The sequence below is a fragment of the Lichenostomus cassidix genome, chromosome 7 (genome assembly GCF_008360975.1).
Source record: "Lichenostomus cassidix isolate B80296 chromosome 7, HeHo_3.0, whole genome shotgun sequence".
Lineage (NCBI taxonomy): Eukaryota > Metazoa > Chordata > Aves > Passeriformes > Meliphagidae > Lichenostomus > Lichenostomus cassidix.
Window position 1 is genome coordinate 23,912,793 of NC_139488.1, and position 25,536 is coordinate 23,938,328.

Sequence of the window (25,536 nt, forward strand, 5' to 3'; positions counted from 1 at the left end):
AATATACATAAATGCATAAATGTCATACTGTAACTATGTCTGATATGGTATCCTTCATTTGGTTTCTCTTCAGATAGATGCTTGTAGCCTTCAACAATTACTTAGAACGTAAGAATAGACCAGAAAATAAGTGTTTGTCCTTCACTATGTGTGTAAAAAATGCATGATAATGTATTGTTACTGTAATACCCGGAAGAAGAAGTTGCATTAAACTTCAGGGGTGCCAGTCTGACAGCTGTAAGAAGAAAATTTATTAGACTCAGATTGTTTTCATTTAATCAGTTAAAATTTATTTTCATTTTTTAAGAGAGGTGGATGATACACCTACTGAAAGTATATGAACATCTGTTTCTACATCATCTCTTCTCTGATGGTTGCTCAAAAGTTTTTACAGAATTTATGTATAATTCCATGCAGAACTGGTTTGCTGACAATTCATTTTGCCTGTGTATCTCTTTCTGAAAGTATAAAATTTCATTCTGCCTGCAGAGAAATTGTTATGGAATAAGATTTTTGAAAATACTTAGAAAAAAGGAAATAATATCCTGGGCATGGTACTTCTCACTAGAAATAGTAACTTCCTTAAGTAACATTTGCTTCAAATAAAGCCTACACCAGTTCTGGGCAGCCCTTAGTGTGACATGCAGTAGTTGAATGTGTATCCATGCTGATTATAGTATGTGCCCTCTCTTCACAGGCATCAGTAAAAAGCAGTGTTCCCTAGGTATCAACATTCTTCAGCTTCTTCCTATCACTTCTCTTAATATCACATGTAAAAGTGCATCAGTAATGGCTGAGTGCACTAAGTAATTTAGAAGAAATAAGTATATTGGAAGAATTGAAGACTCTTTTACCTAACAATTTCCTTGTGAAGTAAGAGGAAACATGAATTTAAAACAGAAATGTTTACTTGCTGCCAGTCTGCGCAGATGGTGCATTTTGCAGTTTATAGTATTTCACTTTCACAGTGGACTAAATTAATACATGCAGTATTAATAGAAGCATAAAGTAAGTGTGTGGAAAGATACCTTTCCCAAGTTTTTATGATCATGGGCCTAGCTCTGTTATGAACTGTCCCAAGTGACTTCAGCCTGCTTGCCTGGGGTGCTGGGCAGCCTAGGCTCATTGTTCACCATGAGTTATAATAATTTTGTTTGCCTGAGCATGTAGCTCTAAAGATCAAGTAAAGAAATTATGCAAGAAAAAAACGTTATGCAATGGCTTTCTCACTAGTTTTTAAAAAGAGAAATGAAAAAGAGAAGTGATTCCAGACTTGCTTTCAGTGGTAAATGTGGCACTGTGTTCCAAGCAGCTTGTGGTGTGATGGGTAGAGTTGCAGGCTTGCTGCCCAAATTGTTAACTACAGTGAGAATAGGTGTTGGGGTTTGTTTGGGTTTTGTTTGTTTGTTTGTTTAAGGGTATTTTTTTAAAAGATTTTATTTTTTTAAAATAATTTTTAATTGGAAGTGGCCTGGCTCCTAGCCTCATTTCAGTGAGGCTGAATTGTCCCCCAAACCAGTATACTACTAACAGAACTACTGATGAAAAGGACAGGTACCCTTTGCTAACTTTTCTGCTCCACAGAATTTGAGTGCTCTTTCTTTTTTGAATGTGAATTGAATGTACCTTAATAGCTTAGTCACTGTTAAAAACTCTTTTTTGTTTAATGGTGTCATATCTCAAAAACCACAATGGTTTTCTACAGTAAAAGGTTAGTTTTAGGCAGTTTGGGCTGATTGGTTTGATGAGACATTGAGTTAAAAGAAAATCTAAGTTGTTGACCTACAACTGCACCATTCTTACAGGAGCACACTTGAAGCACAGTTAGTGATGGACTGGGCAGTTTGAGTGTGTAGTTCATTATGGTAAAGATGGTGACATTTAGTTACCTTCCTCAGGTAAGATAGTCTTTTGGATTTCCAAAAAATGGGGACTACAGGAATAATTCCTTTCTGATGCTTCTGCTTGTCAGCCTATGGTACTCCATTTTCTTAGTTTTCTAAAGTGGAAAAATGTCAACGTTTCTAAGAATTTGCCTCTGAAATGGAGGCTTGCAAAGCATTATGGAAGCAAATAAAACAGTTGTGATGAAATCTAATTCTGTATCTGATTATCACTTTTAACTTCTTCAGTCTTTTCTTTCTTTTTGGAAAGTCTCAAAATATGGAGGACAGGGAATAAAGTACAGCCTCTTAACATCTTTTTAGTAATTAAGTTAGTTCTGATATAGTTCTTAAGTAATGAGTTGCCAAATTTTCTTAAGTAATGGACAGAAATTCTGTATAACTTAAATTGTGTTTCAGGATCCTGCAGTTACCAAGGCCTGTTAAACTTGAAGATCTTGCAGCTAAAGCTAAAGTTGCTTTTGGACAGACTATGGATTTACATTACAGCAATAATGAGGTAGAGTTTTGTGCCCTGTAAATTCTTGATTTGGACATTGATAATTTTAAGGATGAAATTTGCTCTCATAAGCAGTGGGAACCACTTCTGTGATAAAACTTATCTTCTGTGACAAAACCACAGATTTCTTGTGTGTGTGTGTGTGTGTGTGTTTGTGTTTGTGTGTGTGTGTGTTTTCTCAAATGTGTAAGTCTTGTCCAAATTAGGATAGGCAGGAAATGCATGAAATGTTTCATGAGTAGTGTTATATCATAATGATGTCTCCAACTTGTATAGGAGTGTTAAATTGTCATCCTGATATGCTGCAGTCCTGATGTGTGCCTTTGGGAAAGTCTTTATCTCTTTGAGCTTTGTTATGTTTGTAAATTTGAAATAGCATTTATGCTTTCTTGTAAATCCTTTTCTTTAGGGAGTAACCTTGTTAGGTAATTGCTAGAATGCTGCATTTAGTTAGTGTTTAGGTTGGAGAACTAGGCTTAACTCTTGCTCCTCTTGAAGTGGCTGGTTCCCAAAGATTTCTTGGTAACAGGGCCGGCACTGTCAAGCCACTTAATTGCCTGATCAATATTACTTCTAGCTTTCCTTTAGAAGTAGGGATGGAATTATTTATAGCAAACATATTTACAGATGCAGGATCCATTCTTAGGGGTTACACGTTGCTTTTGCCTTGAGTCAGCAAAGTGCATGAAGGATTATTCATATGCTTGGTTATGCACAACGTAACTGCTGTATCTACTCTGCATCTTTGCAGAGGAAGATGTCAGTAATTGCTGTTTGTTGGTTACTCACTGCATTACCAGGCACGTCTGTGAAACTGATCCTCAAAATGAAGAATTCCAACAGAAGGCTTCTGTTGATTAGGAAGGTCAGAAGAAATGCCCCTTCATAATGCTCTAGCCTCAGCTCCTTCTGCCAATAGATTTTTAGGCATTTGAGAGGTTTTCTGCTTCCTATTTTCTGCCCACTAGCTGGCAAATCATCCCATCACCTCTCAGAAATGGGATGGTAATAACATGTCAGTAGCATTAAAATTGCCACTTAACAAATAAGCATACTCTTCATTTTATTAAGATCTTCCTCCTCAATCCCATCTGTTTTTGTATAAAAGTGTTGCGGTTTTAAGGATGTTGCAGCAGACTTTACTCTAGAGTTTCTTTACCCGGCTCAGTTCAGCGCCTCAGTGCTCTAAACTCTCTGTCTCAGGGCTGGACACTGTACTCTCACCGGCTAGGGAGCCATAAGGCTAGCTCTGGTTCGTCTGCTTCCACAACCGGCGGTGATAAAGGAGGCGAGGAGGGTCTATGCGTTGTGTCCATGGAAGATGTTTATTCGCATGGTGCAGCAGAGGCTAACGACCTCCCCGAGGCAGAGATGCCTCGAGGGCGAAGGCCTCACATGCTCAGCCACATGTGGAGCATAGACACACGTGGAGCATAGACAGCAAGATGGCAGAGGGTAAGGGGTTTTATAGGGAAACAGAGAGGGGCAGGGACAACACACAGGCCCAGTGACCTCTGGGCACAGGGGAGGTACAGGGGCGGAGTTAGGAGTACAGGAACCAATAGGGGAAACCCGAGGGAGTGGCCAGGGCCACGTGGGGTTAGGGTACAGGAACCAATAGGGAAAACTGGGGGCGTGGCTAGGACTATGTGGAGTAGGGAAGGCAGGACAATAGGTGACAAGTACAGTCGTTAAGAAAGGGGTGTGGGGAACTTGCAGCTATTATCACAATATTTCCCCATTTTTTACTAAATTAAAGAGGGAAAGGTTTTTTTTAAAAACATTTATAGCAAATTTTTAAACAACAGGAAAATGGTAAAACAACAATGTAAAGCAATGACAAAATTAGTTTTGCTGTGAGTATGGGGAAAACGATGATGCAGCTGGTTGATTTTGATGTTGGAGTTTAGTATAGGCTGAATTTTTGGACTGCAGTCATGTTTGTAGTCTGTTTTTTTTTTGCTGGGGCTGCTAAGATGAAGGCAGGGTTTGCAGCAGCAACGGGGTTGTTACCGAAGTCTTTCTCAGCTTAGGAGAGGGAGAAAACTTTGGATGCAGTGCAGCTCTACTGGGTGACACACAGCTCTTCCCTGCTGTGGCTTTGCCGGGTCTGGAACAGTTTTACTAGGTTTCAGCACGGCCGGACGGCAGCACAGCTTTAGGGACTGTTCTGGCGCAGCTTTACTAGGCTCCGGGGGCAGTGTCTGCCGCGGGGAGCTAGAGGTGCAGTCTCACCGGCTCCTCCGAGCCTGCCGCAGGCAACTGGAGGTGCAGCTCTGCTCCCAGCCAGGCTATAGTTGCTTCTGGCTGAGAGGGAACACCTGAGAGGATGGGAGGAGGGGCTCGCACCAAGGAGAAACACTCAGCTGAGGAGGGATTTGTGACCGAAGGGAACACTCACCGACGCGGGGGGAGGGGCTACAACGGAACACGAGGGATGTAGGGGGTGGGGCTTTGGCAAGCCCGGGAAAATTTCAAGGGGAAGAAGACAACATGGCGTGCCTGACCATGCAGCTGGCGCCATATTGGAAAACACGTGGAGTTAGCTCGGCTGAGGTTTGGGGCACAGGAAAGGAGGTTAGCAGGGATCTCGAGTTAGAGTGATCAGTTTTAACCTGGGAAAGGGACAGGAGAGGCTGAAAAACATACGATCAGCTGTCTCCTGAGGGACAGAGGGGGAGCACGAGCTGGTGGAGGAGGGGGTGCTATTAACACATGGCCGGCACTATGTTGGGGGATACATGCAGGGGAAGGTGCTTATTAGGGAGAGAACAAGGGTTTTTCACTGCTAGATAACTAAATAAAACAAAATACAGATTAGTTTACTTTATCTCTCACGCGCAAAAACTTTTCACACAACAGCTGATTTCTCATTCCTTATAAAATATGTCTAATTTTATAAGAAAAACTTCTCTTAAAATGGGGGCACAAAACTTAGGTCTCCCCTTGTTAGAAGTGGGTTTTTTCTTGTCGAGATTTCGCATGGAGCGCGACTCTCTTCACCTCGACAAGACACCACCTCTAACCCTCCACCCACCCCGAGGCAAAAAGAACAAACTAAAAAGAAAAAAGGGACTCTCATACCAAGCCGACCAGGCCTTCACCGGCTCCCCTCCCAAGGGGCTTTCTAGAGGGCTTACTAAGCACGGAGAATCAAAAAAAAAGCACTCGGGATGGTTTACTGCCGTTTGGCCGACCTCCTTGAAAAGCGCGACTTTTTTCTAGAGGCTACCGGCTGCCCCTTCGGTCTTTTCGCTGAATGCAAGCTTCTCGTCGGGGAAATGGCTTCCCAAATGCGACTACTCCCCTGCCGCAGTTGCGGCTGCAGGGGCACGCTTTCTAGGGTGGCATCTGCCCCACGTTGGGCGCCATTTGTTGCGGTTTTAAGGATGTTGCAGCAGACTTTACTCTAGAGTTTCTTTACCCGGCTCAGTTCAGCGCCTCAGTGCTCTAAACTCTCTGTCTCAGGGCTGGACACTGTACTCTCACCGGCTAGGGAGCCATAAGGCTAGCTCTGGTTCGTCTGCTTCCACAACCGGCGGTGATAAAGGAGGCGAGGAGGGTCTATGCGTTGTGTCCATGGAAGATGTTTATTCGCATGGTGCAGCAGAGGCTAACGACCTCCCCGAGGCAGAGATGCTTCGAGGGCGAAGGCCTCACATGCTCAGCCACATGTGGAGCATAGACACACGTGGAGCATAGACAGCAAGATGGCAGAGGGTAAGGGGTTTTATAGGGAAACAGAGAGGGGCAGGGACAACACACAGGCCCAGTGACCTCTGGGCACAGGGGAAGTACAGGGGCGGAGTTAGGAGTACAGGAACTAATAGGGGAAACCCGAGGGAGTGGCCAGGGCCACGTGGGGTTAGGGTACAGGAACCAATAGGGAAAACTGGGGGCGTGGCTAGGACTATGTGGAGTAGGGAAGGCAGGACAATAGGTGACAAGTACAGTCGTTAAGAAAGGGGTGTGGAGAACTTGCAGCTATTATCACAATATAAAAGTACTGTATTTTGACTGGTGGTGTATTTAGGCATCATTGACTGAGGCTGTTTACAAGTAGAATAGATTGAAAAATCTGTATTCTGTTGTACCTTTGCTACAAGCAAAAGCTGTTATTTACACTCCTGAAACACGAGCCCAATTTTAATTGTTATAGAATTCAGATCTCAACTGCATGTTAATGTCATAGTTTTCTGTTCTAAAGATACATGTATGCCAAATTAATTCTAATTAATTAGATCCAAGTAAGATTCTAGTGAGGACTAGAGTTGTTGCACATGGATCACATCTTCCTTAACAAATTCCGTTTTTCAATGAAGAAATTCTGTTAGTGGTGGAACTTTAAACAACAATAGTTGTAATATTTGAGATGCAAAAATCTGCTTTATGCTCTATAACATAGGACTTTTATTTATCTTACAGACTTGTGTTAATTTAGGCATTGACCCCATTGCACCTGTTTTGCTGAAACTTTTGGATATTAAGTTCTGTATGTGGAAGACTTGTTCCACAATGCTGTACCTAGTGAAGGCATCTGAAGGAAGAGTAAAGGTTGAACTCCAGGCTTTTAAATGCTTACTTAAGGGATCATTTAATAAGGTTTATTTTCAAGTTGTTTGATGTGAAAGGAAAGATTCTGTTCGTTACTCTGCACTTGACTTCCTCATTTCTTTTTTGTGTCCTGTTTAAGACTTTTTTCCCTCCTGCCCCTTTTTTTGTAGCTTGTAATTCCATTAACCACACAGGATGACCTGGACAAAGCTGTTGAACTACTCGACCGTAGTGTACATATGAAGAGTCTCAAGATACTGCTTGTAGTACATGGAAATACACAGGTATGAGTTGACATGCTAAATGTTTTTTTCGTGAGTTTTCATAATGAAGTATAATTTGTACATTTTTTTAAAAGATGACATTTTTCCAATTGAATATAATACTGATTGCTTCTTCATTTCACTTTAAGCATCTATTAGCATTTTGTACTGTCTCAGTTCTAACTCTTTCCTAGATCCTGTTCCTGTCTTTTTGTTTGCCTTTCCTACAGTGGTAGAAAAGTGTGTCTTAGTGGAATGATAAAAAAAGCATATAGAATTTATGTAATGGTAGTTATATGCAACTCTTCTTGTAGTCATATGTTGGTGACACTTCTTTGTGGGAAGTTCAGTATTTGTTGTAGCAAAGACTAGTGGTCTATAGACTAAATGCTGAGATATTTTGGTATTATCTAACAAATCATGGCATTGATATTCGTAGGATTTGTACACCGGTGCATATTGAAAATTAATTTTAAAGAGTACGAATGAGCTGCTAAAATAGATGAATTGTGATGTTAATTGGCAAGCTGCTTTTTTGACTGCTTGGAAAATGGAATGTACTGCACAAAGCCTATAAAGCTTACAAAGTATTTTCATTGTCAGGAATGTAAGGTAATAACTGCAGGTTGTAATACTTATGCATTTTCAGTCACCCAGTGTAAATAACGTGGAACCCTTGCCCTCACTGGAAGATTTAGATAACACAGTGTTTGGTGTGACAGACAGAAAAAGGCGACTGTCTGTAATAGGTAAGCTGCACATTTCAATAGCTTTTAATTGTAAAAACTTCTTTTGTAGTATTCTCTTCATGAGAATTTTGGTCTCAACACAGACTCTGAATTTCCTCTCATCAGTGACTCTAGAGTTTGCAGTTGGGGGAGTGGATTTTGAATTTTAAGACAAAAGTGGTTTAAATACCTTTAATGCAGGAAATTATCAGAAAAACCCCTGCAAGTAAATAAGTGTATGCAGAATTATTTGAGGTAATCATTGGGTAAGCTAAAAAACTGATTGTTAGTACCCCTACTAACTGAAAGTAATTCTACTTTCAGATGCAGAAATGAGTTACTGAAAAATCTGCTTAAATGGCAACGTGTTTCCTTGCTCAGTTTAGGACCCCCACATTTTCTTAATGTGTGAACATTTGTTTAAGATATTTTGTGGCATTCGTATAACCTTTTTGCTTATTTGTGGTGTAAATTTAGTGTGATGTTAACTTCTAAATTTAATTAGGAAACTAGAGAGCTAAATGAATAATTTTCCAGACAATTTAATTAACTTCTTATGCATTTATTATGAATGTATGTATTTATGTTCTTACAGACTTAATATTCAACAAAACTGAAATTCTCAAGAGTCCAAAAGGATTATGTGATATGGGTGGAAGGGTTTGGATTTTGATTTTTCTCTAAAGGAGTTTACCTAGCGAGATGTGTGGGCAAATTATATTTCTGTTCTTGTATAACAAAAATTCTCTTTAATGTCATTGAGAATTTGAAAACTTTTCAATTTGTAATTGAAAACTCTGCCTCAAGTTTTTCTAATTTCTGGATTGCAGATTTTAAATGCTGTCCTTAAGTCTTGTGTTGCACAGGCATTTAAGGAATTCCTAAAGCAAGAAATGTGTCCCGGCAGGCTCAGTGGCTATGAAGCTTTTGAATAAAGCCCTTGAATTCTGGGTTAGTGGTGAGACTCTGACTGGCCCTTTTCTTTCAAAAGGTTCCAATACTCGTGATCGGAGTTCACCTCCCCCAGGATACATTCCAGATGAGCTGCATCAGGTGGCTCGAAATGGATCCTTCACCAGTATCAACAGTGAGGGTGAATTCATTCCAGAAAGTATGGATCAGGTACATCACTGATTACTGAAATTAAATTTTTGGTTAAGTTGATTTATGAAATACTGCTGTTCGAGAAGGATATGGAATTATTAGAAAGAACAGCAAAAAAATTGATGATAACTCTAGAAAACTTGATTGGCGACATAAGGTTGAAATAATTGTGCTGTTTAGTCTTGCAGAACCTGGTTGGTTTTTTTTCTCTGTCTCTTCAATTTTTTAAATACGTTGTTAAAAGGAGAAAGATAATATTCTTAATTCCCACAATAGTTGAGTGAAATAGTGATAGATACAAATAACAGCAGAGATGTCTACTTTAGAAAGCACAAACCCATTTATTTTAATGAGAATGATATGTAAGCAAGACCAGCTTTACAACTTTCCCAGGTAATTAAAAGGAGATTTTAAGAAAGAGTTTGGACTCAGATGATACTTAAGAGTTGGATTTAATGGTCCTTGTGGGTCTGTTCCAACTCAGAATATTCTGTAATTCTGTGTGATACTATGTTGCGGTAGAGGCAAGGGGATGGTGGTAGGCCTGGCATAAATAAGCTCTGAAAGACTTTTAAAAGTCCCTTTTTTTTGTGCGAAGGTCACAAGTATACATTATTTTGTTCTTCTTACTCACCTGCATTATTAGTGTAGGATATCAGCACACTCAGCAAGAATAAAAATCCTGCTCTCTGAATATAAAAATTGCCCTTCAAAGCAGCAGGAGAAGAAGCAGGAATGTAACTGCTCACAGAATTGGCAATGGAAAAAGAGATGTTTCAAGGAGGAAAGAAAAATAATGCTGCATACCCAAATCACTTTAAGTTGTTGTTGACATTGGCAGCGTATTTACAAATGGCAAGAGGCAACGGTTTTTATGAGCTGACTAAATGAGAAACAGATGATAAAATAAAAATAAAGGCAAAGGGATAGTGTAATTTGTTGCACAATTTTAATGACTGAGCTGAGAATAGAGACTGAATCTCCTACTTTGCAGACCATGGCTATTCATTATCATAGCCATGTGGTCAGATCCAGCCCAGGTCTGGATTCATTCTAGTGAAATAATTACTTTTGGCCTGGGCAAAGTAATTTCTGGTCACTGACTGGTCAGACGGACAGATGATCCCTGAAGCCTGGGATGTCCATTCACTCCTAAGTATTCCAGAAATACATAACCTGTCGTGTATGCATTGCTGTGTGAGCTGTCAGCGGGTTTTAAATTAATGAATTTTACTTTCATAGGAAGCCAGGTTAGTTCAACCTAAGCAGCCTCAAGGGCCAGATTGGGATGGTGGGAACTCAAGAATTCTGTTTGCTCCCTCCACCCTACATTGCCACATCACCTTGGCAAGTGTTGGTTATGCTGCCTTTATCTGTCACAGCCTGCCCAACAAAGTCAAGAAGGGAGTTTGGAAGTGGAGGGTTTTGCTCTGCTCTGCTGTTGATCTGCCTGAGCACAGCTATTTTCACTCTGACAGCAGACCCCACACTATCTCTAAGACATGAGGGGCTGGGTAAAACCCCTGGGCTGCCAGTTGGCCATATTGCATTAGGTTAGAGAGGTAATCAATATGGCAGCAGATGGGCTTTTTTCCCTTATTTGGACACACTGTTCAGCATGAGACAAGAGAAATAAAAATGGTCAACCTGTGGTAATTGTTGTCCTCCTCATACAGAGTTCATTTAAGTGTTTGAGTTTGCAGAGTGCAAACTCACTTTCTGGGCACTGTTGCTTTAATAAGTCCTTGATTGGTGTATTGCAAAGTAGGTGCCCAGGAGCTTTAAGATGCAGCATGGACCATAGAAATTGGAGAGGTAACCGCTTAATTGGCAGCAAAAGACTGGTGTCCACTTCACAGAAAATAATAGATGTTATATAATATGCCAAAACAAACTTCATTTTAGGAAGGAGTTCATTTTAAGGGAGCAGATGAGCTTTCCACCCTGTTTTTACCAGTTTGTATCTGATTTGGATTTGTTTCTTATTAGCTGATTAATAGCAAAACCCTAAAACTCTGTAGAAAAAAAAAATTCTGAAAGAAACGTTGAACGTTTTGGTCTTCCTTTGTTTGTTATTTATTAGATGCTGGATCCATTGTCTTTGAGCAGTCCTGAAAACTCTGGCTCGGGAAGCTGCCCCTCACTTGACAGCCCGTTAGATGGGTAAAAATTATTTACATTGATTATTTCATTATTTATCTTTATTAGGTTGCATAATGTCTCAGTTGTAAAATACAGCTGCTCTCCAGTGACAGTACTTCTTCCAGAAATTCCTTTGTAAATTAGAGAATGTTTATAAAAGCTTATTGAAACGTAATTGCTTACTAATACATGGGAAACATTGTAGCTTACTTTTTAAAAAATAATTTGTATTTAAACCACAAAAAATTAGAATTAAGGTCCTACAAAAATTTAGACTTAAGTGCCTACAAAAATGTACTGAAGGTTTTTACTAAATGTTTCTAGGTCTTAAATATGTGCGGCGTATATTCCCTGGCAGTGAGCCTCTCCATTAAATTTGGAGTTCTTAGGTACTGCCATATGAACTAGGCTTTCCTTTGCCAAAGCAGGGGGTACCCAATTCAGGAAGGAGGGTAGAATCGTTCAAAGGCTTCAAGAGGCAATCTCATCCTTTCCTTTGCAATTACTGTCTGTTCCTCTCCCCTTGTTCCTGCTGCAAACTTTTAACTTATTTTTCTTTGTTAAAGCCCACCAGTCAGCAAGAGGCAATGTGTGCTGTGGGGGATCTTTTTGGATTGACCTCTGAGGAGACTCCTGTGTTTTGAGGGGGTCACTGTCCAGCAGCCAAGCCAAGCAGAACATATTCTTGTTTGGTTTATGGCGGTCAGGAAAATAGCCTTGGGTTTAACGTGCAGATTTGCTCTTTATTTCAAACTGTGAAATTAGTAACTCTGCTAACTAATATTTTATTTACTTGGTAGAAAGGTAAAGAGTTGGAGGTCACTGCCTGTGGCAACTAATTAGAGCTGTATTATTCAACAGTACCATTTCATTTGAGAATATATGATTTAAGGACACAAGTAGATTTGGTCTAACAAATACAGTTTTAAGTTAAATAGTAAGTCTGCATTTCACAAGCAAGAAGAGAACAGACATAAAAGTGTTTTGTAGTGTTATAGGTTACACACACAGAGTGTTTGATGTAGCTCCATAGAAAAGAAATTTTAACAAATTGCCAAATTTAGTTTTTTTGTGGGGTAGGGGTGAGTGGAAGAAGGGGAAACAAAGCAGACTTAATGCAACTCATATTTCTTCTTCAAAACTTCTTTTGGTTGTTTTTATTTTCATTTGTCACCTCTACTTAGTTTGTTTTCCTTTTTTTTTTTTTTCTTCCATTTAAATATTTCCTACAAAGATGTAGGTTTTGTGTCTCCATTTAGCTTCTGTTACCCATTAGAGAAATTCTTACCAGAAAAAGGAGGACACTGTTTTGGTATGTTTATGGAAATAAACTGTAATCGATTGCTCTGACTGGCAATCCCATCCATTCCTTTTGGTGGCTGGGAGTTACATACCAACTGTAGGTAAGAAACAATGTGATCATGTAAGAACCAAAAAATTCTTCATCATTCTGTAACTCAATAAAATCACTCTCTTAATCCTATGACTTTCATGGAGAGAAGAGGAAATATTTTTCCTCATAAAAAGGTTCTACATTTCTTTGGTTAAATTTCCTCAAGAGTTTTTGTAGGCTGTGTAACAGATTTTGCCAGTCTCTAAACCTTTGTGTTTAGCCATAAAGGTGTTAAACATAACAGTGTTCCTTTGTGGCTGTACTTGTGATAATTCATGTCTTTACTAATATCATTGCTCATTAACAGAGTCTTTTGCTTTCTTACTACATTATGCTCAATAAGCAAACTCTTCCATTGCTACTGATCTTCAATTGTTATAGATACCTACTAGAATTGAGTTTCAGAATTGAGTTCCACATTTGTAAACTGGTGCAGCAGCCTGTATAGCAGTGGCTTTTCATCAGTAAGAAGACAGTAAGATTAAATGTTTTAAATACTAGATTAACAGTAGTTTTTAGATGCTGTATGTTTTTACATTTCCAGGGACAACTATCCTAAGTCTCGGATGCCAAGAGCACAGAGCTATCCAGATAATCATCAGGAATTCTCAGGTAGGCAAAAATCACTGGAGACACTAATATTTCCAGAACTGCTCCTCTAGCCAATAATAGGGCTTAGAAGGGATGTTCACACTGAGAAGTACTGTATCACACAAACCATACGGTAGAAGACAGCAAAGCAACACCAAATGCACACAGCAAAAGATACCATGGAAATACAAGAAATTCCAAATGTTTTCTTCCAGATTATTGTGTGTGACACCACTCTTAGTGTGTATAGTGTAATTATCTCCCTCTGTAAAAAGAACACATGTTGCAGTGCATAGAGGCATGCAACACTTAAACTGGACTGCAATATCCATCTCTAAGTCGGTGTATAACTGTGGTTAATTTATTTAATTTGGAGGCATTGTGGTTTAACCCCAGTAGGCAGCTAAGCCCCACACAGCTGCTCACTTGCTCCCACCACGTGAGACTGGGGAGAGGATCCAAGGTGAAAAGTAAGAAAACTCATGAGTTAAAATAAAGGCAGTTTAATAGTACAGCAAAAGCTGCACATACAAGCAAAACAAAACAAGGAATTCATTCACCACTTCCCATCAGCAGGCAGGTGTTCAGCCATTTCCAGGAAAGATGGGCTTCATCACTCCTGGTGGTTGCCTGGGAAGACAAATATCATCACTACAAATGTCCTCCGTTCCTCTGTCTTTCTCCCACCTTTTTTTGCAGAGCACAACTTCAGATAGTCTGGGATGTCCCTTGCGTCACTTGGGGCCCCAGGTGTGTTCCTTCCCAACTTCTTGTGCCTCCCAGCCCACTCTACCAGCTAGGAGGGCCATGTGTGAAGGAAAAAAAAAGCCTTGATTCTGTGTGAATGTGCTTCAGCAATAACTAAAATATCCTTATGCTATCAACAGTGTTTTGGCCTCAGGTCCAAAATGTAGCACCACATGAGCCACTATGAAGAAAATCAACTCTATCCCAGCCAAAACCAGTACCTGGATCCTTTGTTTTCTTCTATGTGAAATAAAGATCACTTTGAAGTGCTAATGACTTCTGTAATTGAAAACACTGCAAAGTGAAAAGTGAAAGGATGGAGAACTGTGTGCTGTGCCTATAATTTAATCATCACCACTAATGTTTTTTCCATAGAATACTCTGGCTTGAATCCAAGTTCTTGTGCAGGGTTCAGGCTGCGCAGTGCAGTGGGTAACCTTGAAAGTGCTCTGACATGTCTTCTACAAAACTTTGCTGTTGAGCAATAGTTTCCACTAAATCAAAAGGGTTTTGTGTTTTTTCAGTCTATTACATACTTTGAGGCTTCTTTTAATTCTAGTTTTGAAGCTTTATCCAGAAAAATGTGTGATGGTGAGGTTTTTTTTCTTTTTAGAATTCTGGAGTGCTTAACAGATTGCCGCACTTTTAAATGAAAGTAAAACCAAATAATTGTGTAAGAAGCATTTAGGTGGCAGAGATAACTACCAAACAAGTTGGAAATGTCAGAAATTAGGTTGCCTTTCATATAATCCTAATCTAGTTTATTTGTGTTTATTGTAGTTACTTTTCTAATAAGATCATTTTGCAATATTTTTTTCTGGGGGTTAGTTGGGTTTTTTCCCCATGGGATATTCTGGTATGTTAACAGTGGGATAGACAGCAATCATTAATTGCTGTCTATCATATTCAGTATTTATTCTCATGATTTGATGTGTAACAGAAGCAGAAAAAGAGTCCATCTGGCCTAGTCTTTCCTCCTGCCACAACCAGTACTTCTACAGAAGGGTGTGTAGTGTTCCCCTCTCAGAATATATTTCTAGTCAGGTATTGCTCAAGGGCTCTGCAAATGCAAGATGTTCTGTGATTTGAGGGATTTTTTTCCTTCCACAAATTTTTCTTGTCCCTATTTCAACTTGTGTAAACTTTCTCAGCATCAGTTGTAGGTTGCAACACAAAGTTGTGCAATTTATTGTGTTTTACGAAGAAGTATGTGCTTTGTGACTTTTTAAAGCTTTTTTTTTTGGTTACAGTTTTTCAGTGAATTGGTTTGGTTTGGCTTTTTTTATGGATGTTTGTCTCCTTTTGAGCTGTTGCTTTTCTAGTATATAGAGGCCTACATTCCTTATGGAGAAGCAATTTTTTATCTTAGATCATCTCTATACTTCTAAATATTCCAATTTTACTAAAAATTTCCAGTTTTACTAAATCCTTTGAAATGGAGTAGACCAAAACTTTGTTCAGTGTATCTTACAGCATTTATTTATTAGCTGAGAGAATCTTCTCAGCTGCTTTTTTGTAAGTCTCTGTCACAAACCTCTGGAGAAGCCTGCACTGAATTTCATCTGCAAATTTAATATCCAGTCACGTAGACTCTTAAGGGCCTTCTCTAATTCTTCTGTTGGCTTTATTTCTCAAAGTGATTTTGTCACCTCACTGTTTGTTGTTCTGTACAGAGAATTCATGGATAATTAAAGTGCATGAGTTTTAGCCCAGATTCCTGTGGAATTGTTGACTGTTTCCTCCCTTCTTATGTACTTATCTTCTAACCAGTTATTTATGCATGGGGGACTTTTTCTCTTATCTTATACTTCTCTCCTTCAATAACTTTTAAAAGAGGATCTGTTGAATGTGTTTTAGTAATTCAAGCTGTGTTGACTCATTTACTAGCTTTTCATGTTTATACAACTTTAAATCATACTCTTTGGAATAGTTTCTCCTCTAGAAAGTATTTTTAAAACTGGAATAATCAGGCATACTGCAGTCCTCCAACATTCTTTTAAGCAAGAAGTTGCAAACCACTTGAGCGGTTGAATTCTTGATCCTTTGGGACTTTGACTGAATGTCCTTTTAGTTCTTGTGAGTTGTTACATTTTGTTCTATAATCTTCCTCTGCTCTGATGCTTCAGTTTGAAGCATATCCTCTGATATGTTATTCCATTTTAAGTTTGTTTTACCAAAGTGATCCATTTAACATACTTTTGTCACATTTTAAATTTTGAAATGAATCCTTTTATTTTCTAGTAGAGTATGATATCCCAATATTTGAGAAATTTGGAAAGGGGGGGACTTATCCCAGAAGATACCATATTTCTTATCATCAACAAGACTACAATGATGGTAAGTATGAACACTGCAACTGTTTTATTAATCTGCTTTTCTCATCTGAAAATGTGAATAAAACTGTAAGATGTTCATGCAATGAAAATATTGAAGAAATTAAAAGCTTCAGTTCTTTTGCCAAACTCACTTGCTAAGCTTCTAATGATTGATAGAACCTGTGAGTAGTTTTATCTCTGGTAAAGGTACGGATTACAGAATTCCTGTCTCACATGCACAATTGTGGAAATGTTTGCTATCTTTGGCAACACACAAGTCATCCAGCATAAGCTTTTGACCTTTGTGACCCTTTTCTATCTAAAGTAGGTACATCCCTTGTTGTTTGTTGTTTTGCTTTAAGAAATCCAAAGTACAGTGGAGTTCCTGTTAAAAGTTTCTTAGATTAAAAGAGTAAATAAAATTCAAGAGCAGTGATTTAAACCAAGAATTAACAATCGCCTCATGAAATAAATTGTTGGAATGCAAAGCAGCACCTGCTAATGTGGCCACAAAACTGGTTTGGACAGTAATAACATTGATATAAATTTAACACGTGTTAAATTTCTAAAGGAAGTAGAGAGGAGCAGCTGAAGGATTTTCATACTTCAGGGTATGTCAAGCACTAGTTGAGAAGTGTTAAGAAGAAATTTCTCCCAAGACCAGATGGCTTCATTTGCAGTGTGGAATGAGCAGAGCAATAAATGGAATTACGTTACAGGAATCACAGAAATATCCAACTGAAGTCAGACTGCAAAGCAGGTTCAGTCCAGTCCCTTGCTCTAAGGCAAGATTTAAAGAGGCAAAAAGATCTGTTACACTCACTTTCAAGTAAACTCTAAATTGACTTCAACAGAAAACATACTCATTTTCTTTATGTAACCAATTTCCAAGATGGCATATCTTATAACTTAACTTTCTCTGTCTCCCAAAACACTTTTCCTGCAAATGAAAATCCCAACTAGTTACTCCATTTTAACATAGTGAAGAACTGATCATTGCCTTTATATAACACTACATCACACACATACCTGTTTTCTCTCCTTAGTTCTTCTACTCTAGCTGAGGCTCTTCTCATGGCCGCTTAATGTATAACATGGGATATAAGTAGAAGTTGGTATGTAGCAGTCCCATTAATATATTGCAGAATGACACTACTTTCCTACTTTCACCATTCTGACTGCTCTTCAGTCTGTGGTTATATTTCCTATATCCTTTTCTACATGACTTTAAGCCAACCAATTGCTTTATACTTTGTAGTTTCTGCATTAGATTTCTCTTTAGGTAGGTATATTGTATTTCTTTACTGAATTTCATCTTGTTGGTTTTTGAATCATCTTCCAACTTCCAATACCATTGTGGATTTTGATTTTTGTCTTTAAATGGACTTTCAGCCACACTTAACATGATTTCATCTGCAATATTTCAGTGTGTTAAGTTCCATCATATATACATCTGATGAGATAAAATAGTGTATGGAAGTGAACTGAAGATAAACTGCTGGGGATGTCCAATTAAATTATATTCCCCTTTGATGAGAAATCACTGATAACTGCTATGAATCTCTCTTGAGTATAATCTACATAGTAGGCTGGTCTGCCACACTTCATGAGTTGGCTTGTGAAAATGTCCCATTGAAATGGGCAAATTGGACTAGCTACATGTGACAAAGCAATTATGACTCATTTATCACCTTTAAATCTTCTCAATGGTGAATAAACTTGTTTGCATACCTTTCTTGGAATTTAAATTGTCTAGAGTACTATATAAGTCTGAGTCTACTATTTCAAAGGTACTTTATCTGCTTTCTTTAGTCCTTTGGGAACTCCTCCTCCAGTGTAATACCTAATGAATCAGAGACTCCTTCAGTTGTTGCTGAGTTCTGTACAGTGAAACTCAATCAAGAGATGCTATCCTAAAAATAGTTGTGTTATCTAAATAGATTAACATAAAATATATTAGTCTTCTGGTTGTAATTAACGTGTTGAAGATCAGTGCTCTGTGTTTTTATTCTGATGCTTAACCACCTTCATATTTTGCATTGCTTATGTTTTGGTTTTCTAAATATTTTTGTGATCTTCCTGTTGATTGCATGTGTCAGTCTTTCTCTGCATTCAGTTCTTACTAGTTTACAGAAGGAGGAGGCTAGCTTGGGCACTACAGGATTGTAAATGTGTAATTTGTTCTCCTAAATACCAGAAATTTGGTATTTGCACATTAATAGGGCAATAAAAGCAGAGGCAGGGTGTTTTCTTTTCTCTTCTTAGGTCTCCAGGTTTTTGAAGCATGTTGATTATATTTCAAAACAGTTCCAGAATTTGGTCCCAGTTTTCATCTCTTAAACATAAGGTTTTGATTTTGTCTAGTCCTTATATACATCTGTGATGAATGTTTATTTTCTTCTAGGTGAAAGGTTAAACCAGTAAATTTCATTATGATCACATCCTATCCTCTGCTGTGGCAGATTCGAATGAGATGGTGCAGAATTCATAAACTATTTGCATGCGCACATTGCATTGCAGTATTTTTTCACAGTGTAACATTGGTGTTCTTTGTCTGTCATTGAAGGTCGTAAAACTTTTCCAAGAGCCAGAAGGACTCAGGGGAACAACTTCCGATCACCAGTTAGTTTCAGTCCCACTGATCACTCGCTGAGCACCAGCAGTGGGAGCAGTGTCTTTACGCCGGAATACGAAGATAACCGAATGAGGAGGAGGGGCAGTGACATAGACAATCCTACCTTGTCAGTCATGGACATCAGCCCACCCAGCCGCTGTGAGTTCTGGCATTTTGTGAACCCCGCTGGGAAACTCTTCCTTTTCAAGTATATCATGTCATCCAAATACATGCCATTGAATAACATCTTATCTCTTGAATCGGCCAAAGTCAAGACTATGCTCATCAGTGTTTCCATTGCTTACCTTGCTAACCTTAGTCTGAAATGTAGACTTTCAATTGGATTTTACATCTGTGATAACAAAACATTATAAAAGTGATTTGTTAGGCTCTTTAGGACCTGAGAAGGGTTTGGTAGGTTGTAGTTACTATTTATTTTTGCAGATGTTGGTCATGTTTTCTGTTAAACTGTGTATCTTCAGTGGTACTGCTTCATACTTGTGGTAGCATTTTGGAAGCAAATATATTTTGTGATTACTTCAGTAGCTCATATCTTGTAATTATGCCTTGATTTTTTTTTTAAAGAAAGTTGTTTGTTTAACATTCTCTGTTTTTCAGATAAGCTATTGGTAGTTAACTATGTCTAGTTCTACCACAAATTATTTTGTGAATAAATTTAAGTAGCTCATGTTTTCCATCTTACAGGAAGTTTTATTGATCTTTATAATTTATATGGAGAGGTTTAGGACATACAGTCTCTGTTTTTGAAAAAGTAGTCTTTAAAAAGAATATTTTCTGTGTATTCCAGTTTTTCTCGATCAGCTGAATAACAAGCTCATTTGAAAACCAAAACATACTTATATTTTCAGCACCACGAGCTCCAACTAACTGGAGACTTGGTAAACTGCTGGGTCAAGGTGCATTTGGCAGAGTATATCTGTGCTACGATGCTGATACTGGAAGAGAACTGGCTGTTAAACAAGTTCAGTTTGATCCCGATAGTCCGGAAACTAGCAAGGTAAGTGATGCCAAAGAGAGACCTTGGAAAAGGTTTTTGCTGAAGTGTGCTCTAGACCAGGCTCACATTCCTTTCTTTGAACAGGATGAACATGTTTTAAACCATGTTGTGTTAGGAAACACACATGTCCTTGTTAGGAATTCTGTTTTGTTAGTACCACAGACAATTAGTCTGCTTACCTGATTTTAATATTACATCACATTTTTTAATTTTCAGACATGTCCTTATGTTGTGAACATGCATAATTTGATTTGGTGTAGTCTCAATCTCTAAAATTAAACAATCTATTGTGAAGTGTGCTCTGAAATAGATCATTATTTATATTAATGGGAATTAGAACAAATTCCATTTATAAACTGAAAAAGTTGTACTAATTTAAGTGTACTAATTTGTTCCTGAAAACAAATAGTGTTTGGCTATGAAGACAGTTTGAAATTCTATTTTTTTTTTCATCTTTTTGGGGGATTTCTGTGTTTTGGGCCTCTTTTTTTTTGTTTTGTTTCTTTTAAACTTTGGGCATCAAGACTAGCTGCTGTTACCCACTGTGCTTCTCTCTAAAGAATACAAGTTTCCTTGTTACTGTATTCTCTCTCTAAAATTGAACTTGTCCATCTTCAAATGCTGGATGCTGAAGGAGAGAAACTCTTTAAAAGTAGCACCAATCTTCTATTTCTTCTTTTCCCAAACCATACTTGTTGCTTTTTGCAGGATGGGAAGAGAATTACTACTTTCCCTACATTATGACTGCGTTCTGCACTGTGGGGAGCAAGGCCGGGGAAACAAAGGGTGTAAGCATGATTGCAGAATTGAGTGGCTGCCAGTTATAGTTGCTGCTATTAGTGATGTAGGATCAAGGAGAAAGTCAAGAATCATTTGTGCTGTAGATTCCTAGTGTAGTTGTTGTTGCTACTTTAAAATGTAACAGAACAACTGATTATGCTTTGGATATGTTAAATATAAAATATGGTAGTATCTCTCCTGAAGCAACAGTTTTGCGACATCAGTTGTCATAGCATTTTGTAGTAATACGTGCCTCAGTGTAAAACAATCTATTACCTTTCTAGCCTCAGAAGTGTGAGGGTATCGGGAATAGGCTATGACAGATAATTCAGGTTTTGATGAAAAACTTCTAGGTGAAACTTGGAATCTAGTCAGGTTTGAATTCATGGGTTAGTATTTTTCCAGCATCTTATTGGACAGTCCATTTCAAAATATCTTACTTCCTGCTTGCAAAATTTCTAGTGTTTCGAATGGCTTCAGAGGAAGCAGCAGCTGTTAGTGTTTTCCTTTGTTGTATTTCATTATTACAGTATCAAGTAGTCCTCAAAGGTATTTTTAAAGTATAGTCTAAAATCCTGGAGAAGTTAAGAATTAATGCTAATTATTCCACTACAAAGATTAAAATGGGGAGGGCAGGTTTCTATGTTTTCTTTATTGTTTTTTTACCCAATTGGAGGCTTATGGCATGTTGCATAATGATCACTGACTTCATGCTCATATTGATACCTGCTGTGCCTTGAAACAAACATCACTTCAAGAGAAGATAAACAATGAAAAAACCAGCAAAATCATCCCAAAGATAATTTATAGAAAAGTCATGGTTTTGTTTGTTTTTACTTACCTCAATTTAACATTGATATTTTCTTGTTATAAAATGCAAAAACTTTACATTAGCCATAGGAATATTTTGGTACTTGGTTTGCATAACACTTCAATGTATACATACTGCCCTGCTTTAAAAATTCCAAATCCAAAATCTCAGTTTTACTACAGCAAGCATGGTAAATCTTGCCTCTTTTGTCTTTTCAGGAAGTAAATGCACTTGAGTGTGAGATTCAGTTGCTGAAAAATCTGCTGCATGAAAGAATTGTTCAGTATTATGGCTTCTTGAGAGATCCCCCAGAAAGGACACTCTCGATATTCATGGAGTACATGCCTGGGGTAAGCAAGAGAGCTCATCCACTTCAGCCATGGATTGTGTGCAGTGTGACGAACACCCGAGCATTCAGCTTTGCATAAATGCACACTGATACTTAAAACTGCCCAAGCTAAAAACAGTCACCAAAGATGGGTACTGACAAGTGCTTGCAGCCTCTTGTCTTCTCTATTGCTTGCTTGGGTTTTCAGAATTGTAATGGTTTGTACAAAAGCTGTTTGTGTTTGGTTTTGGCATAAGTGGTGCCTGGCAATGTGTTTGAAAAGACAGTATTATCATTAGTAAACTCTTGAATCCTCCTGAATTTTAATGTTTTGTTTTGCTACTCTTCAAGTATTTCAGGAAAACAAAAAGTAGCTAAGATGAGGGTGCAAATAAGTGCAGACAATAATTGTGGTGCTTGCTTTTTGTGTGGCACCTAGTACATGCTGAACTGCTGCTCTTCTGCTTTGTTAGGAAATATTATAAGGTCAGAAGCCTGTAGATTTTCATTTTCTCACCAAGTGGGGTCAGCAGAGCTAAATAAAATGTGCTTCTATATAAACAGAGGTTCTGTATTTCTGAATAGTTACAGCATTCTACTTACTGTGAGACTCCACAGGGGAAAATCAGTGTCTGGGGGTTGTTTTGTTGGTGATGGTGGAATTTTTGTTTGCTTCTTCATTTTTTGAGATCTGGGCTTTGTTTTGGGGGCTTCCTGAATTCTTCTGAGATTTGGAGGTCAATGTGACAGAATAATCTCAGCAGTTTGTAACTCCATGTGACAAAGCCAGGTTATACAAAAATAGCTGCAAAAAAACCCAAGAAGTTTTGACTTAATGTTATTTTAAGCTAAGACTTTCTTATCTCTTAATTTTTACATAAATCATCACCCTACAGCATGGGCTGTTTTTTTTCTTGACAATGATTTTTTCTGTTATGTCCAACCTGAGTATCACCACTTACCCATCAAAAAGTTTTAGGGTGGTGTTCAGAGTGAAAGTAGTGCTGTTCTCTTTCTGTACATTGAACTGGAACTATTCAGCTGCTTGAGAGTTTTAAGGTTAAATCAAGGACAATTGTAACTTCAAGTGTCTACATTTCAGGCATAAATTTAATTGAATTTTGGTTCAATTCTAGAAGTGTTAGTGCTTTATACTTCTGTGCCATAGGGTTCCATCAAAGACCAATTGAAATCGTATGGAGCACTCACAGAGAATGTGACTCGTAAATACACACGGCAGATTTTGGAAGGAGTTCACTATTTGCACAGTAATATGATTGTCCATCGAGATATTAAAGGTAATGATAGTTCTGTGCACAGTTCAGTCCTCTTTACTATTGATCCTTTTCCAATCTTATGTGAAGTGCTAAAATGCAATTAAGTCTGAAATACTAAAATACTGATTTAAAATAAATGTGATTTCTTTCAGTCTTTTAGTCTTGTCACTGTTGTAACCTGGGGAAGGAAAATGAGCAACTTTGTGATATTCCAGCAGACTTCTAGCAATGTTTGTTTAGTCTCCATCTGCAAAACAATAATGATAAATTCCTTCAATTTTATTTTACTGTTAATAGTTTTAAGTATATTGGAGGATGATGTCATTAGAAATAGAATGTGCAGAGGAAAGCATCATGACTTGAAAGTTTATATTTACAGAGTTTTGTTTCATCAGTTATATAGAAATTACCCAGCACTTCACTGGTACAAGAAGTGACTGGCAGAGGTAACTTGCCTGATCAGACATCTTCCATTTTACTGCTAGGAAGCCTGATGAAACATTTACTTTTTGCACGTAGGTACACGTGACTTACAAGTGTTGCATAAGCAAGGTGTGAATATGTAGGAAGATGGTGATGTGCAGAATAGGTGTGTTGAACACAATGCTGTTGTATTCCCTAATATTTTTACCATTTTCCTGTCGCTTTGTATAAACAGTGGTTTTTTCCCAGAGTAGGTTAAGATATCACTGTCAATTTGTACATCTTGTGCAGATAACTGTTTTGAATAAATCTGTAACACAGTTTGAGATTTTGCTTTGAAATAGTACGGAGATATTTTCAGCTGTGTGGAAACCCATTTCCTGTTTCTTTTTATTTCCCATGTATGGCACATTCCTTATTTTGTCAGGAGGGGTTTACAAAGAGACTGCCCTTTCCCAGAGAAGGTCTAGGATGCAAACCAGTGTGTACAAGTCATTATTTTCTGAATTGCAGAATAGAGTAGTAGAAATAGGCAGAGAAAGTAAATTCCCTGGCTTGGAAATCTAAGTTGATCTTGCATTGTATCACTGACTCCAAACTTCTGTTAATGTTTTCCACACCAAAACCTTGAGTCTTTCCTGAAGGTAATGCTGTGTTCCCTTTCTTCCAGGAGCAAATATTCTGCGGGATTCAGCAGGTAATGTGAAGCTTGGTGACTTTGGTGCCAGCAAACGACTGCAGACTATCTGTCTCTCTGGTACAGGAATGAAGTCTGTCACAGGAACTCCCTACTGGATGAGTCCTGAAGTTATTAGTGGTGAAGGGTACGGCAGAAAAGCAGACATCTGGTATGTTAAAAAACCCTTCTCTACTGAAAAGTGTCATTTCATTTTCAACTATATCTGAAGCTACAGTGTTTCATTCTGGGATTTAAACTGAAGAAGATGGCAAATGTGAGCAATGACAGTCATATTTGGAGAGTCTTAACATTGAAATTTAATTTTTCATGTGGCAGTTTCTCAACCCATCAGTTTAGAGATCATAAGAGAATCCTTTGAACTGACCTTGCATGAAGTTAGGGTTACCAGACTGTTAGTTCTGGAGAGATACTGGCTGAAAGCAATAGGTGAAGCTTTGAAGCATCAGTTCAGTCAGTGTCTTGTAATGAAACTTCAGCCTTGAAATACATTTGATGCAAGGCAGAAATTAAAATGCTAGTCCTCTAAAAGTTGAACACTTAAGTGAATTTGCTAGATTTAAAAGGGAGCACCAAAAATAGTTTGGTTTAAGTTGTTATTAAATACTTTAGAACTAAGAGGGAAAGGTAATTTTCAAAAATGAAGGTTAGTGAAACATTGTGTAATGAGCCACAGTCTAACACAGTTCCAGCCCAGTGGACAGATGATTTTGGCAGTGAGACTCCTTGCACTGCAGCTGATCTGTGAACATGCAGTAATGTGCAGACAGCAGCAGATAGGCAGGAGTTAGTAACACTGTGTGTTTAAAAAGGAACTACATTATAGCCAACCAATGGCAATACTTTTAACCTCAGGGAAATTAATCTAGGCTACTCCAGATTACTTAGTAATTACTCTGATATACATTAATACTGACCTTATAATTTCAAGCAGTTGACTTGTTCAAATTTGAAGGTTATTGGGTGGTTTTTTGGTGTAAACTTAAGAAAAAATACTGAAGTTGGACTTCTGTCAGTCAGTAAATCCTTATTGTGTAAAGCAATGTACCTCTATTTAACCACAAAACTTCTTGCAAGCATCTTGAAAAACAATTCAACTTTCTGAGAATTGGGAAATTATCTCAGTCCATTTTGCAGTATCATTTGCTTGTTAGTGGAAGATGCTGATCTTTCAGGACTTCTGGAACACAGTTTCTCTGGCCATATGTATGCCCTTCTGCCTCCCCAAATTCGTTAAACATGAGTATTGTATACAAAGATTGTTTAGGAACTTATTTTGTTTGTCAATCTAAGTATATTTTTAGTATCTTTAACTAAAAGAGAAGACACCATGAAGCAGGGCTTTTGT

At 38.1% G+C, this 25,536-nt stretch overlaps 1 protein-coding gene across 4 annotated transcripts in view; it reads left to right on the plus strand.

Annotated features, from left to right (window-relative positions):
- The window catches only part of MAP3K2 (mitogen-activated protein kinase kinase kinase 2), a 56,573-nt gene that overhangs the window by 23,740 nt on the left and 7,297 nt on the right, over nucleotides 1-25,536 (plus strand). For 2 of the 4 annotated variants that reach the window (XM_085066866.1, XM_085066865.1), the window contains 12 exons: nucleotides 2,304-2,403; nucleotides 7,128-7,241; nucleotides 7,870-7,969; nucleotides 8,940-9,070; nucleotides 11,136-11,215; nucleotides 13,132-13,199; nucleotides 16,167-16,262; nucleotides 18,807-19,013; nucleotides 19,724-19,872; nucleotides 21,682-21,813; nucleotides 22,960-23,089; nucleotides 24,162-24,339. In XM_085066866.1, the coding sequence (XP_084922992.1) occupies nucleotides 2,304-2,403; nucleotides 7,128-7,241; nucleotides 7,870-7,969; nucleotides 8,940-9,070; nucleotides 11,136-11,215; nucleotides 13,132-13,199; nucleotides 16,167-16,262; nucleotides 18,807-19,013; nucleotides 19,724-19,872; nucleotides 21,682-21,813; nucleotides 22,960-23,089; nucleotides 24,162-24,339 (1,485 nt within the window). Of the gene's footprint in view, nucleotides 1-1,688; nucleotides 1,899-2,303; nucleotides 2,404-7,127; nucleotides 7,242-7,869; nucleotides 7,970-8,939; nucleotides 9,071-11,135; nucleotides 11,216-13,131; nucleotides 13,200-16,166; nucleotides 16,263-18,806; nucleotides 19,014-19,723; nucleotides 19,873-21,681; nucleotides 21,814-22,959; nucleotides 23,090-24,161; nucleotides 24,340-25,536 lie in introns of those variants that run through there. The other 2 variants (XM_085066868.1, XM_085066867.1) reach the window with 2 other exon arrangements.